The sequence below is a fragment of the Musa acuminata genome, chromosome BXJ3-10 (genome assembly GCF_036884655.1).
Source record: "Musa acuminata AAA Group cultivar baxijiao chromosome BXJ3-10, Cavendish_Baxijiao_AAA, whole genome shotgun sequence".
Classification (NCBI taxonomy): Eukaryota; Viridiplantae; Streptophyta; class Magnoliopsida; order Zingiberales; family Musaceae; genus Musa; species Musa acuminata.
Window position 1 is genome coordinate 21,802,560 of NC_088358.1, and position 15,928 is coordinate 21,818,487.

The window sequence follows — 15,928 nt, forward strand, 5'->3', positions numbered from 1 at the left end:
CGAGGAGTACATGCGATCGCATGTAACAGTGAACGGGTTGAAGGACGAGAGTTCAGAGATCGGACGTGAGACCACGACACCCATACAAACTTTCACGGGTAACTCATTCCTCACAAATAAAATAGAAAAAATTAGTATTAACATAAATATATATCACTTCAATCGGAGTTTCAAATCCGCTCCGATTCGAGTTCGAATCGATTCCAAACCGGGTTCAATTTGGGTTAAGCGAGATGGGAGGGTTACGATCATCCAATTCATCGGTTCGCTCGATCGATCACCACATTATCCTCGTGTCGCATTTCAACAAGCAGTTCGTCTGTGATGCCGGTGCGAGCGCCGGAAGCCACGAGGCCTCTCTGCTTCACGGTCCACGCGACAGATGGAGCGCTCCCCCAGTCTCCCGGTGTGCCACAAGAACGGTGGGTTGCTCGGTCGAATACGACGACGAGCCCCTATTCCTTGCCGCCGAGCCCTGTTGCACTCCGACCTTCCTCACGAACCGTCGACGGCCTTGATCCATGGCCAATTCGATGCTTTCCCCCGCGCAGAGGTACGCCGCCGCGGCACTCCTTGCCCTCGCCCTTCGCCATGCTCAGCTCCAACAAGAGGCCCAGCCTCTCGCTTCCTCCTCTTCCTCTGCTGCGGCGGATGACGACACCCGTGCCGAGCCCGCCGCCCGGCTTTGGACACACCAGTCCCGCGGCCTTCTCCGTCCTGTCTTACGGTCTCTTTTTTGCCTCATGAATTGGTAGTTCTTTGAGCGAGTTACAATAAATCTGAATGGATGATCTCATGTAGGTTTCTGGAAATTGATTCCAAGGTGTGGGCTGAATTGGAGGAAACCGCTCTTTCTTCTTCACCAGAACGGCACATAGATGGGGTACGTTCCATCTTCTTTTGTTCTATCTACTCATCATTTGGTTGCAAAGTGAGATTAAGCGCTACGATAAGTTCCGAAAACTTCCTCATCAAAATTGAGATATGGAAATGCCTCGATTTGTTGATATTTGACTTGTTATATTGATTTCAGGAAGCTTAATTTTTTTATCTAATAGATGCACATAAGATAAATAACGTATCCTTTGGCTTAATCTACCTGTTATAAAATGCTTTTCATACATAATTATGCACACAAAAAACATATATTTACTTGAGATGTGCTGAAAGTTTTGTTATGCCACTCTTCATTTTTCATCTTTTCTTATGTGATACTGTATTCTTACTTTAGAAACATTAACAAGGAGAAGAAACTGATTGTTTTTTTCTCTGTTCTGAGAGTGTATAATCCACCTTGTTTCAAGGCAACTTCAATTTACTTGTAGACCTTACCATGCATTTTTGCCCAATGATAGTGAATCCTCCTCTTACTTTATCATGCATTCTCAGTTCTTGAGGACGATCTTTGACTGCAACGGAGCATCTTCAGAAAAATCAGATCAAGAGGTTGCTTTCGCAAAAGCAGTTGATTCTATGGCACTAAGCTTGCAAACAGATGCTGATCCAGCTGAGGGATCTAAGACACAGCAACAGGAGCTTAACCATAGATGTGATGACACAGGTGCTTCTGCTGCAAATCATAAAATTTCTGATGTGACATCTAGATTTTCAGAAATATTTCAAATGAGAACGATGAAAGCTATGCCCAAAGGAGAAGTGACATCTCATCATTTGAAATGCCTTGGTGATGAAAAATCCGTGTTAGTGGACACTCCAGAGAATTATCAACGGAAATTGACATTTCTTTTTGAGCTTCTTTCTGCCTGTTTAGCTGATACACCTCAAGACAAGAAAAGTCCTCCAGAGAGGAAGGGTTATGATGCTCGTCACCGTGTTGCTCTAAGGTTGTTGGCAAAATGGATTTGTGTTGAGTGGATAAAAATGGTTTGTATTGTTAAAACTGCATGTAAAATTTGACCAAAACCCTTTATAACTTTGAGATCTGTGCTTTTATATTTATAGCTTAATAGTATGAATATACTCAATTCTTCTTCTTTCTCAATTTGTGATAATTACACTATCACATGTGAAATTTAATCGGTCTTCTTTCTCCCACTTCTGAAAATATAGAAGCACATTTTTAGCATAAATAATATTTTCTTGTTTCCTTCAAATACTAGTATGAGAAACCTTTTTTCCTTGCAATAATATACTGTATGGTATGGAAGCTGGGAATTGCAACTAATATGTTTATGTCTCACAGTAATTGTCACTTATCCAAAGAATCCACAATATACTAGTCTTCATGTTTGGTCAAATATCTTGCAGATTAAGAGTACACCAATCTCTGTGGCATCCACAATATGACATTTTTAAGTAAAAAGAGAGCATGGTAGTTCCTTTTATTCCTGCTAACTTTGGAGCAGTAGAGAACCAGCAATTGTGATATTGTCAAAATTGACTATTTACATGATGAGCAATGATTTATTTTTAATTAATTCATACTAATGGTTCATGAGAACTTAATGAGGTTCTAAAATTAAATATGTATTTATCCATATCAGAAACATCAACTTGTGTATTCATGATAGTATACATGTTCTCTCCTCAGTTTCTCTAATCTTTATTATCACTGTAAGATGTTTTCATGCTTGCTCAAATCTTAAGCTTGATTTTATAGGAAGCTATGGAGATAATAATTGCTTGCTCTGCTATTGCATCATTGAAAGAGGAAGTACAATCTGAAGAGGGTGAATCAGCAGAAAGCAGGTGGTCTAGATGGAAACGTGGTGGCATAATTGGTGCAGCTGCATTGACTGGAGGAACCATGTTAGCAATATCTGGAGGTACCAGATTTGCTAATTCGCCATAAAATTCTTTTTTAGCCAGTTGAACAATTTACCAGAAGCGCAAATGGTTCCATTCCAATCTTATTCCATCTTCAATAACAGGCCTGGCGGCTCCAGCAATTGCTGCAGGATTTAGTGCTTTAGCTCCTACATTAGGAACCTTAGTCCCCGTTATTGGAGCAAGTGGGTTTGCTGCAGCAGCTACTGTTGCTGGATCAGCCGCTGGCTCAGTTGCTGTTGCTGCATCATTTGGAGGTTAGCTTCTGATGGTTTTCAAAATATTGTGCATTTAGTGATCATTCCTGCATAAATGTTGCAAGAGCTGTATATTTTTTCCAATAGTTGTATAAATAATCAAGTTTTCATTTTTGTGAGATTTGCATTGGGAAGATATTATATGCTATTTGTCTGTGTTTTCCTTCAGGTACTCGAACTCATTAAGTAGTCACTGATATCTTGTATTGATTTGTGAAAAAAGCTGCAGGCGCTGGTCTTGCAGGGAGCAAAATGGCTAGGAGAGTTGGAGATATTGAAGAGTTCGATTTTATTCCAATTGGAGAAAATCATAACCAGGGTGTAAGTCATTCTTTCTCAGCAGTTTCTTGTTTGGAATTCTGAAGGAGTTGACCAATTTCTTGTTTTTAAGTTCTGCTGTCTTGTTATGCCCATGTGGCATCCAAAAATATTTGTCTTTGGGGAATCCAGAATCTTATTAACTCTATTCCATTACTGTCTTCCTTTACAGTGTTTAGCAGTTGGTATCTATGTTTCTGGTTTTGTATTTGAGGAAGAAGACTTTGTAAGACCCTGGGATGCAATAGTAAATAACTTGGAGAGGTAGACTGTATACAATTGTTTTTTTCCTTTCTTTTGCATGAATACCATTTGCCTTTTCTGCTGCTTTATGGTTTGCACATTGCAGATACTGAACTTCGAATTCTTTTTTGCATCATACTGATTATTCTTTCTCTTTTTCTTGTTCAACATTCATATTTCCAGAATAAACTGTTTATGATTTTTTTTTTTTGTTATGTTTCTTCACTTACGAAAGCAAATAAGTGAGTGTACTTTCAGCTAGGCTGCTGGAAATCAACTTGATGTATAAGTGATTTTCACGTGATTAATATAATTTACTGCTCTACGGTGGCATTTTTTCTTGGTAAAACAGAACAGTATGTGACTAAGTGTTACATGATAGTATATATGGTTGTGTATGAAAGGCATTGGATGGAAACACAGATAATGCTGATAAGTAATTACATTCATACACTAAGAACAAGAGTAATGCTGTTTGAGGGAACATTGTACTGTAAATATGCTACCAATTATAATCAGACAATCCAAAAAAGATTCTGAATTTTTGGTTCATTTGAGAATATCATCTAGCTTCCTTTGCCAATATTTCATAATCCTTAAATGATTCAACATTCATAGGATAGGATGGGCCTCGTGTAATGTCCACCCTGTTTCCATTTACTTGATGTAAATCAGAAGTCAGATACATAAGAGAAGCAGTTGAACTAACAGATGGTTATATGCATGTCTTATGTTGCAAGAATGGGTGATCGAAAGGTGAGCATGGGGTGGGAAGAAGAGTGATTAGAACATATTCTTCCATGGAGTGTGGAATCAAACATGAAAAAATATGAGGAAGATATTGATCTATGGATATTTGTCTGAACTGAACTTCATTTGTGGATGAGACAGATCTACGAGTACGATTGACTGTTGTAAATTTGCTTCTCTTAAAAAATTCACTGTTTGATTTGAAACAGGTGAGTTTTGTACATGTGTATATACTTGAAGTCTGGTCAATGACAACCTCAACATCTGTTGAGATGTACGTCGATAGACTAAATAGTTGTTGAAAGCTGCCTGAATCTGGAAGCTGCCAAAACAGCTTTCAGTATATTTTCGTTTCTCCCCCTCCTCTCTCTTTCCTCCTTTAGCCTCTGCCTCCATCACCGATGTTACAGACTCTATCCCCTCCTCCTGTAACTGCCTTTGCCATCTCCCCCTCATCTTTCTTCCTCTCTTCTCCTTATTCTTCATCTTTAGTTCCTCCACCTCTTCCTCCTTTTCCTCATACACCTCCTTATTCGGCTGATTCATACCAATCAGCCCTGGGGCTTACCGACATATGGTATTACCCACCATACAATTACCTCAAGGACTGGTATTGAAGCCTTGTTCATTATTTTGTTTATTGTCCAACTATGTAGAACTTTCTTTACTTGTAACTTTATTGTATGGAAATGATTTCTCACAGTTTTTTATCCTTTCTCGAGTCAGATATTACACTTTTTAAATAATTATTGTAACAAGTAAGCAGCTACCTAAGAGAGAGTGAGGACTGTCTATTGATAGTCTTTCCATCTAGATCTTATTTTATTTCTTTGACCTTTTCTTTTAGACATATGTTCAACAGGGTACCAGTAAGGAAATAATGCATAGATGCTCTCTTGTTGCTTTGTTCAATTAGTTTTCCTAAATGTGCTTTATTTTGATATTTAGGTATGTTCTTAGATGGGAGTCAAAGAATTTGATTGCATTGAGCAATGCAATCCAAGATTGGATTACATCAAGTAATTTTGGCTACTTTGTGTTTTCTTGTTTTATTTGTTAATGACACTAACAATTAGATCTTTGACACGAAAAATCCTTCTGAAGAGGTTACAAAGGAGTTAATGAAGCGAGGTGCGATGATGACTGTCTTAAGCACTCTAGTGACTGCAGTTTCTTGGCCAACTACGTTACTTTCGGCCACAAAATTTATAGACAGCAAATGGTCAATTGCGATTGATAGGTGCAACTACCACACACAACAGAAGTCACTGTTGATAGTCTTTGTATTGCATTCAGTAATCGCCTTGACCATATTACGTCTATTTGTCATAATCCAGATCAAATAAAGCAGGAAAACTTCTTGCTGAAGCGCTGTTGAAGGGATTGCAGGGCAACAGGTGTGTGACCAAGAAAAGTTGTTAACCTTTAAATTAAATAACTTCAGGGAGTCCAACAGACTGTTTAACTGCTACAACTCTTGTTCAGGCCAGTAACCCTTATTGGCTTTTCACTGGGAGCACGGGTCATCTTTAAGTGCTTGGAAGAGTTGTCAAAGTCAGGAAACAACGGTAATTTGTACTATGTTATTCATTTTTTATTGCTCCTCAGCATGTCTGATCTATTTTTAAATGGGCAGAGGGTCTCGTAGAAAGAGTTTTTCTCCTTGGTGCACCAATTTCTGTCAGTGGAGAAAATTGGGAGGGTGCTAGGAAAGTACGAAAATCTCATACTTGTTTTTTCCATTTCTATATTGACACTTAAAAATGTATATGACTAGCATATTGATCTTCACATATACACAACTAACTGTTTACTATATTTCTATCAACGTAGTTGAAATGAAACTTCATACTGTACATTATATTTATTTGTGTTTGGACCTGTATATGTTGAAATCAACTTTGCATCTTTTTAAGAAGTGAACAACATCAAGTGCCAGTAACTGACTAGATGTACTGAAAGTGTATCAGTTAATTTTTTTTACATTTTAAAGAAATGCGATGATCAATATCAATTGTAGGTTGTGAGATATTATGGAGAAACAAGGTATTTGAGAATTGAGGCCGTTAGTTTCTAGATGATATGATGCAGAAGTCAATTCAAATTTTTGCCTCATAGTCTTAAGTTATTTTACTTTCTTATAAACAGAATAATCTTAATCTTCTGAGGCATGCTTTATTGATTTTTCTGTCACTACTCATGCAAGCATGATGATTTCATTCAAAGCAGGTCCATTAGCAGCATGCCCTATCGTTCTTGCAATGTTGTGCAGATCGTTGCTGGGAGATTCGTGAACGTGTTCTCAACAAATGACTGGATCCTCGGAATAACTTTCCGAGCAAGGTAATATTATTTTTCTTGAGAAGAGAATGTCCTTCCCTGTTTTCTTAAAACTGACAGTTTTGGCAAAGTACAGTATGCTGACCCATGGTTTGGCTGGCATTCAAAATGTCAATGTGCCTGGAATCGAAAATGTATGGGTTTGTAATTCTTGCATCATTTCTTATCCATACATTGATTGACATATATTTATAATTCAGATGTTCTTTTAACAATTCCTAGGTTGATGTTACTGACATCATCAGCGGTCACTCTTCATATCTTTGTGCTGCACAAGAAATTCTGCAGCAGCTTGAGGCTTGATATCCTGTTCACTATCATCCCCCAAGTAGTAGTCACAAAAAGCTCAGTTCTTGGTGCCTTCTGCAGCTGTAGCTTTAATGAAAATCTTACCTGAAATGCTCGGAGTTCATCAATGGTTTATTTGCGTTGGACCAGCTTTTGCTCAACTTTCCTGCTGATTCCCAACCGATTTTGTGATTCCTTTGAGCTGCACTGTTGGTGCCCACAAGATGAGATTGGTAGTCTGATACTTGGAATTTGACTCAGTCATCTCAGTGATGTTCATCACTGCTTACGGTTTTACTAGTTCCCTTGAACAATCTTCAGGTCATCATATCTTCTCATGGAGACTTTTATTCTGCCACAGCTAAGCCATCTTCTGTTTCTTTTTTTATACAGATCTATTCTTCCATGTAGCAAGTACAGCCCTGACTTGATTGAAAACAAGAAATACTCATGATTCAATTAGTTTCAGTAGCTGTTTTCTTCCTTTGTTATATGTTTTCAAGGCTGCCAATTTGACTGAGCAGACATGTTGGCAATCATAAGCAGTCAATAATAGTAGTGGAATGTACTTTTTGCTATGAGCAGTCAGTAATAATACAAACTGTCATCCCATTAGATTGAATTGCATTGAGTAGATTTAATATGTATGTGATAATTTCCTGCACTATGCTATGTTCAATGATGACCTCCATACTGTTCCAGCAACCATCCATTTTGTTGCTTTGGATCTGTGGAATATCTTGAGATCAAAAGGTGATCACAAATATGGTATTGAGGTGACAACCCATTTGTTTTCCCCTTGCACTCAGGAACATGTCTTGGAAACAAATATTGGTTCAACCTAAATAGGCATTTGGAAATCAAGAATCCATCATTGGGATTTGCATCAGCTACAACAACAAAAAAATTGTTGCGATGAAAAATTTCAACAAATATTCTGCGACAGCAACAACAACAATAATACGAACCTTTAAATAGAAATTCGAATTAATCCACTGTTCATGACTAATGTATCAGCAGTTGATAATTGATGAACAATGGCTGGAAGCAGAAATGGACTGTCCCAAACATATAACATTGTCTTAAGATTGTGTTTAGATCATTTTGTTTTATGGTCACCAAACTCCAAAAGGAATATACTCAAAGCACATTAAGAAAATTTCAAAAAGCCACCCGAAACCTAAAGATAATCTCTCGGAGGTACACATTTAATGCAAATAAGCTGCAATCATTCAGATTGAAGAACTTCACATTGTGTACAACAAGACCCAGGATGAACCAAATATTCAGGATTACAACTCAAACGCAAGAGAGTAACAGAGGTGCCTTTTTCCTCTGCATGCAGCACAAATGAGACTCGACTACATGTTCAACCGACAATGGCAGAAAAAAACCAAATTTCCATATGCAAATTCTTAAAAACATACATTGCTTCTATGGGTCGCTTTGGAAATGACCCGTGGGGACAACACCAACACCGGGAGAGTCATGATTATTATCTCTTGAAGGATCCATATTCTGAGCCTTAGATGATCAGGAAGAAAGGCAAATGAATCATGGAGTCAGCAAACATTCATCGTAGATATAATTTTCAGCCATGATAAAGCTCAGGAACTAAACCACACCTGGGTAGTGGAAGATTGCCCATGATTTCGGACAGGTCTCGTGTTAAGATCAATCATTTTGGAATCGATATTACCATCACGATCATTGCTAGCATCTGAAGAAGGATCAGCAGGGAGCCTGTGACTTTTCATTTTCTCTCTCATTATCATTGTGTGATCCCTCCTATGTTCAACAGGGTCCTTTGCTTTTGTTGTTAGATCTTCTATATGACCAGGTTTATCGCCTGGAAACTACAATATGAAAACACGTATAATCAAATTTCAGACAATCTAAATGTCCTCCAAACATAGTTGACGGACCTCAACCCTTTGCCTCAGCAATAGATATCTTCCATGGGTTCTCTTTCCCCCAACATGCACAATCATATCACACTGCAGGCACAAGGAGCTGCCATCTATCTCACAGTAAAAGAAAGCTACATGGATACAAAGTGATCAGGTTGGGCCCTTAGTATACAGGAAAAGCATTTTAATAAAGATACAACAAACAGACCAGGTGCATTTTCACATATGTCACAGCGAGGAACTTCCCTGGGGTCAGCAAGTCCTACTCGTACATGCCGGCTAGCGAGTTTGTTGCACATGTGAACCTACAGAGACAATTTCAAGAGTTACCAGTGATTTAGACGAGTTTTACCACATATCTTTGGAAGAAGCCTAGGCAGCAAATAGAGTTTTGGTTTGCTTTCTAATTGGAGATAAGCAAATAACATAAATGACAAATGACATGTACACATATGCATATGTCGACATAAAAGTATGAAAATTTTGATGCATGCACTAGTCTATGTTCATTAATGAACATGAGCATATAGTTAAAAATCTTCATCAGAACAATATAGAAATTTCTTATGCTTGTACATGTCTGTCTTCCAAACTAACAGAATATTAAAGTTTCTTTCAGGCACAAGTGATGTATAGGCATCGACGTTTATGTGTATAGACATGCATATTGATTAACTTAAAGGATACATAAAGATATACCACAAATCATACATCCACTTGTTCATTCATATCTATATGCACAAAATGATTTTATCGACATTTTCCAAATTAAAACAAAATGAAATGCAAGTTAGAGGACATAGGTTATTGATCACCTTAAGAGAAGTTCAGAGACTATAATTAACATGCGTAGGACAAGCAACATGTAACAATAGCAAGAAGGGATTGTATCTCACACAAAGACCACTATATACGTGCTATATTTAAACTACTTATCCAAAACCAAGATACCTTTTTCTACAGATCTTCTGAAGTTCAAATTTGGTTTCTTTTGACTTAAATGTTGGTTATACACGCTTTCATGTACTTGTGTATTAGTTTGTAGTGGAAACTTACATCTTTTCTCGTTCTTTTTTTTTTAATCAACTCTTCCTGGTTTTCAGGTTCTTAAATACAGCAATTTAAATGCTCATGTAAGCTATTACATTATATGCCAGTGTTCTGCTTCCCACAATTCTTTATTTAGCACCTTTTAACAATGTTACAGGCCTCCTTTTTCCTTTGAGAAGAAATACTCAGTTATCCAGGAAAATCCATAATAATCATTGCTATCTAGTTAATTAAGTTAACCAATCCAATGAGACTGTAGGCAAGGTTCACAAAGTGAACTAAATCTTCTTGGACACTCCTTTTCATCAGCCAACATCATCAGAGTTAGATATATGCAGCATTACCATCATGGAGGCTGTTTCGAAGACCCATATCCATGATGCCTTGGTCACAATAGAACAAACAACCTTATCATCATGCCAAGGGCTGACCTCTAATGAACTATAAAATGAAAAGTAAAAGAAGTCTAGACAACAAAGACAAGTAGCCAAATGCATAAAAAAATATTCAATTTTCGCTCTGCCTTTTTGAGTCATTCTTTTAGCTGATCATATATTAGTACTATGTGAGGTTTTTTTTCTTTTTTGTGGTGGAACAAACTGGAAGAGAAACCCCCACTGCATGATTAGTGAAAATGTAATATTTCCAAGATAGCTGAAAAATGTAACTGCAATAAAAGTTTATCCATGACTATATATACATGCATGGTTGATGAATCGCGAACATCACAAACAAATTAACATGGACTTCTCTTGGAACATTTGTGACATTGGATAATAGCAAGGAAACTGGTGTTGCCTGTATTGATATATACCAGCCGGTATTTACCAGTCTGGATATGAACAAGGATGTGGACTGACCATTTCCAGATGGTCCGGCTGCCCACCCTAGCTCTCGGTACTTCTCCTTCTCCTCCTCCTCCTCCACCTCCTCCTCTCCTTGGTACCGCAGTATATACAAGCGTATTGTGTGTCAATATGCTAATATGGACAGGACCCATACTGGTCTGGCCATGTACTGGCACAGATCCAGTACTGGAAACTTAAAACTTGGGTTATAGTTACTTGATATTACTCTAGTGCTTGACACTTGCCATTTGATATTACTACCATCATAGTAAGTGTACATTGCATGGGAACAATGATACCGCAGTGATATCTATTTCTTACTGATCATTTGATGTTTTACAAGACAAGGCATATGTCCCAAGGGATGCATTCACTCAATTCTGCCATCTTACTTTATGTGATGCACCACAGCACCAGAATGTGCGTTCTACGTTGTATTTTTACACTTCATCACTGTCTAGCACTACACTAAATTCCAATGGTATTCTTCATAGTTCATAAATAGCCATTAGTAGAATACCATATTTAGCACCTTAGTTTAGCAGTTCATATTTTATGCTTGGTTAAAGATTTCAAAACTTAGTTTTTCTTAGGGTTTATATTTCTCAAGGTGGCTTTGGTATAGCTGGCTTAGGAGTTAGGCTTGGTTCAAAATTCAAAAGTTGCCCAGATGAAATTCTGCAATATGATGAAACATGTCATTTACCTCCAAATTCTCATCAAAGTCTATCATGAAGCCTAGCAAAGTCATGGTCAGTTTCCATGCTTATTCTCGGATTACTTTCCTTATATATCAACAACTTTTACAAAATTACAGATGAGAACTAACATCGTATCTTGCAGTCAGAAATCAAGTACGGAACACTAGTTTTGTAACATCCCTGATTAGTCCCACATTGAAAGTGGGCAAAACCACTGACCAAAATGCTTAAGCTGAAGTTGATAGTAGTACACTCATCACAACATAACCCATATCAAACCCTAGCATAGTGCATGTGAGGCATAGCCCAGTGGTGGCTCCACGCCGTGACGAGTCCTCTGACTCCATCTACGGGTAACCCTTTCCTACTCGAGCTCCCTCACCATGCCCAAATGCTAAGTCGGCTCTGATACCAAATATTATGACCTGGGCCTGATGGGCTAACTGGCCTATCAATTTCGTTTGGTCTAAACCACTGACCAAAATGCTTAAGCTGAAGTTGATAGTAGTACACTCATCAGACCCTTATAAGTCAATCTTAATCCTGCCCACTTTCGATGTGGGACTAATCAGGGGTGTTACAATAATGTCACGACCCGAATCTGATGAGCCAACTGGCCAATAACTCCATTTTGGTCCTTCAACCACGGACCAAAATGCTTAAGCGGGAGTTAACGTAGTACACTCATCAGGCCTTTATAAGCTAATCATACACATTGCCCACTTCCGATGTGGGACTAATGGGATGTTACAATATCCCCAACTCAATTAGCTTAACGCCCTCGTCAAGGCCCGACATAACCCAGATCAAACCCTAGCATAGTGCATGTGAGGTTTAACTCAATGGTGACTCCACGCCGTGATGAGTTCTCGACTCCATCCACGGGTAGCCCTTTCCTACTCGAACCCTCTCACCCTGTCCAAATGCTAGGTCGGCTCTGATACCAAATGTCACGACCCGAGTCTGATGAGCCAACTGGCTAATAACTCCATTTTGGTCCTTCAACCACGGACCAAAATGCTTAAGCGGGAATTAACATAGTACACTCATCAGGCCCTTATAAGCTAATCATACACATTGCCTACTTCCGATGTGGGACTAATGGGATGTTACAAGTTTTTACACAATTGGCTTTTTTTTCTAAATTACAAATAGAAGGTTTTATCACAGACTAGGATGTTCAACAACAATATAGAGCAGCAATTGTATTTTTATTGATGTATCCATGATTTTACATATCAAAAGTTCCCAAGCTCGCTTGTACCAGTAAACACATCTATCATCTCTGTAACACATATTCATATCCAGATAACAAGGAACAAAAACTAGCTACACAGAATCAGCCAGAGATGGAGCCATTAGCTCGTAACACATCTTGTGATTAATTTATGTAGTTACTAGATTGTGTCTACTTAGCATCTCAAAGATTTATTAGTTGAAGAAGCGAAGGCAGAAACAGGTAGTAACTAAAATACTTCGTAAGGAAGATATATGTAGCATGCTGCCAGCTTTTAGAATCAATAGAAAGCAAGCAACAATTGAATTGCATGTTTCTTATCCTACATAAATTCTCTAGTCTAACCATTTATTCAAGGTAGCAAAAGATTAACATTAACGCTCTAGGTGAATGCATGATTGCATTTTCAATGAGGATCCCTCATTACAGTATTTCAATCTTAAATCCATGAACTCGGATATCTTCAATTTGCCAATATTATTCAAGGGTGTAAGGTCCATGTCCTCTGCAAAGAACAGTTCAATTATCATGTCTTGCCAGGATCGTTGAGTTTTAAATGGTGAGATCAGCAGTTTAGTGGATTTCATCTCCATTTTGGGTATGAATCATGACAAGTACCAATTATAAGTGGGTCTCGAATGTTTAGTGAAAATTCACATAAATATGTAAGTATCAGCTGTTTAGCATCTGATGAACATCAGCTGCTTTACACTAACAACAGCATGAAACAACATCAGCAGCTGCACAGGGGTGGGCGCTCCAACATCAGCCAAGCAACATAAGACTTCTACCAACCCAATAGCTAAAGGGTGACTTCCCTTACAACAAGTCAATTTACCCCATCACAAAACCCTATTTGTGCAGATATCCTCTGATATCATCCTGTTTACACTTATCATACCTGGCTAGACCTAATGCGGCGCTCATCAAATCATTTACTCAGACCATTAATCTATTCTTTGTCTTTTTTTCGTGAACAATGTTCAGAATAGGTGGCACTATTAAACTTACTGTGCATTGAGTTCCTACTTATTAGTAATCCATCTCAACTTCCTGCCATACCTTAATCGCTTGACCCCCATCAAGAAGTACTACGCGCCTTAAATTTACTCAAAGACCTTAACAATCTGCATTCCTTCAAACTGTCCAAGGGCAACATCACAACAATCGACCAGCTTCATTACAACCCCACCAAAATCTCAACAAGTCCGATCTTCGAGAACCCCGGATCAGCAACACCATCACTCAAACATCAAGAAAGAGGAAAATCCCATAACAAAATTAACCATAAAAATGGGACCAAGGAGGGACCTTTTCATCGCAGGGCCGGCACAGGGCAGCCTCGTCGGCGGCACAGAACAGGACAGCCGGAGCGCTCTCGCAGACGTCGCAGATAGTTCGCATCTTCCCCTCCCTCTCATCTCCCTCCCACCACTCCCCTTCACGCATCCATCCCCTCCCCCGCCTCCTTCGCTGCCGCCCTAGATCCTCGGAGAAAGCGATGAGGAGGACGAGCGGATCCGCAGGCGGCGGGCTGGTGTCGATGGCGGTCCGAGGTGTTGTTGCTGCTGCGGCGGCGGAGTAGTATTCAAGCCTTTATTTTGGTGGACTTCCAGCTTCCTTGGCCAAGTTGCGAACATGTCCCTCAGAAGCCATATATCACGTGCTCATCCCTATCAATCTGAAACATCTTTTACATCCTCTACACCTTAATATTTCTACAAAAACCCTTATACAAGGATGTATATGTAAGCTTTATGCGTTGGATTCTTACATATAGATCCCTTATAAGCGTGTAATGCTGGAATGCGAGTAGCGAAGTGACATATTTTAGAATTATAAGGACTATAATACGATAACTCTAGTTTGAGTGGGCTCGGTGGCTTGGAGGACACGTGGCGAGCATTGGAGGCGGCTGCGATGGCAGGATGGCGATCAACCACAAGTTGGAGAGAGAACAAGTGAAAACCAAAAAGAAACACTTGAACGCGCAATCCACACGCTTTTAACTTCGACTCACCGGTCCCACAATTTCTGTCCAATAACAGAGGGGTGGTGGAAGCATTACTGACGTGTGTGGGGCGCAAAAATGTTGCGTGGTTGTGGTTCGAGGACCAATCTTCCTTCTTAAGACTTGGAGACGCGTCGAGACGTGGACACGTGCAATTCAGTTTGGCTGTCCGCTGCGAGCAACGTCACGAGTAACGTCACGTGCCCGAGTGAGTCAAGGGGATTACTCCCAGTCGTCGGATATCGTAAGGGCCCCACCACGAAGCATTAAATATTCCTTCGACCTTGGCTTTGGTTTCGGTGCGTATCAGCGCACATAAACAAATTAGTTTGATCATGTTGTATGGACGGCTGAGATGAAGGAACGGAGTTGACGGGTGGTGCAAGATCTTGATCGGCCGCGAGATTTGAAGCATGTGGGCCCGAAGAACCAACGGTGCTTCATCCAATGGTGCGGAGAGTTCATGCAGTCAGTTGTCGGCATATGGGGGTGGAAATGTCACGTGAGAACGGAAAACGTACGCAGCTTCCAAGAAGGTCTGCCTTCACCACCCCTCCCCTTCGTGCGACTTCCTCGATTATATATCCGGCGCCCCGTAGCCCGCATCTCCCTACCTTAGCAAGTCGCCTCCACCCGAACTAGTGTTAGATCTTATCCACTGCTCGGCGATCATGGATGGGCTCCTCCTGGTTGATGCGGGGGCGCGTCCGCGAGACGACGCACGAGGCCGGAACGTCGTCAGCCAGGTTGTTTTCCTCGTCATGGTGTTCTGCCTGTGCGACCTTTACTATTCCATTGAGAACAGCCCTGCGCCGGGGGAAGAGGCCGCCTTCGTGATGCACATCTTCACGGTCTACGTGATGTGGCTGCTCGCGCTGGTCCTCACGCTGCTGCTGGTGATGCCCCTCCCAGGCCACCGCTGATGGTGACGGTGGCTGCGCAGGTGGCGAAGGGCGTCTTGTTATTGTAGTATGATCTCCCTCTTTTCGGATTCCCAAGGAGAACTGTGAGTTGTTTGTTTAGCGGGATTTACCTTGCGTATTTTCTGTACTGAAAACAGATGCATAGTGAAGAAAATAAAGAGATTTCTACCCTGTGTTTTAGTTCAAATGAGGTTATCATGCTACATATCTCAAGTATTCCTTTCTACATATGAATTAGCTTCTACTTTAAATGGTTTACAAAGGT

General features: G+C 39.9%; 2 protein-coding genes across 7 annotated transcripts; one reads left to right on the forward strand and one right to left on the reverse strand.

Annotated features, from left to right (window-relative positions):
- Positions 1-234: 234 nt before the first annotated feature.
- On the forward strand, positions 235-7,605 carry LOC104000459 (uncharacterized). 5 transcript variants are annotated; one of them, XM_009422516.3, is made up of 15 exons: positions 235-727; positions 802-883; positions 1,390-1,884; positions 2,621-2,786; positions 2,892-3,044; positions 3,268-3,365; positions 3,535-3,626; positions 5,304-5,374; positions 5,460-5,595; positions 5,693-5,752; positions 5,841-5,923; positions 5,992-6,068; positions 6,628-6,698; positions 6,772-6,829; positions 6,918-7,605. In XM_009422516.3, the coding sequence occupies exons 1-15, from the start codon at positions 522-524 to the stop codon at positions 6,996-6,998; spliced, it is 1,929 nt and encodes a 642-aa protein (XP_009420791.2). In that variant the 5' UTR covers positions 235-521; the 3' UTR covers positions 6,999-7,605. The 5 variants fall into 5 exon arrangements, 2 of the variants coding, with proteins under 2 accessions (XP_009420791.2, XP_065026897.1); XM_065170825.1 differs by having other exon boundaries at positions 3,274-3,365; XR_010501721.1 differs by lacking the exon at positions 5,992-6,068 and having other exon boundaries at positions 6,585-6,698; positions 6,918-6,999.
- Positions 7,606-8,164: 559 nt separating this feature from the next.
- LOC104000458 (B-box zinc finger protein 19) lies at positions 8,165-14,335 on the reverse strand. Of its 2 annotated transcripts, none has more exons than XM_009422513.3 (5): positions 14,041-14,335; positions 9,102-9,198; positions 8,909-9,024; positions 8,609-8,839; positions 8,165-8,507 (listed from the first exon to the last, which is right to left on the reverse strand). In XM_009422513.3, the coding sequence occupies exons 1-5, from the start codon at positions 14,176-14,178 to the stop codon at positions 8,418-8,420; spliced, it is 672 nt and encodes a 223-aa protein (XP_009420788.1). In that variant the 5' UTR covers positions 14,179-14,335; the 3' UTR covers positions 8,165-8,417. The 2 variants fall into 2 exon arrangements, with proteins under 2 accessions (XP_009420788.1, XP_009420790.1); XM_009422515.3 differs by having other exon boundaries at positions 8,165-8,501; positions 14,041-14,302.
- Between the last annotated feature and the right edge of the window lie 1,593 nt (positions 14,336-15,928).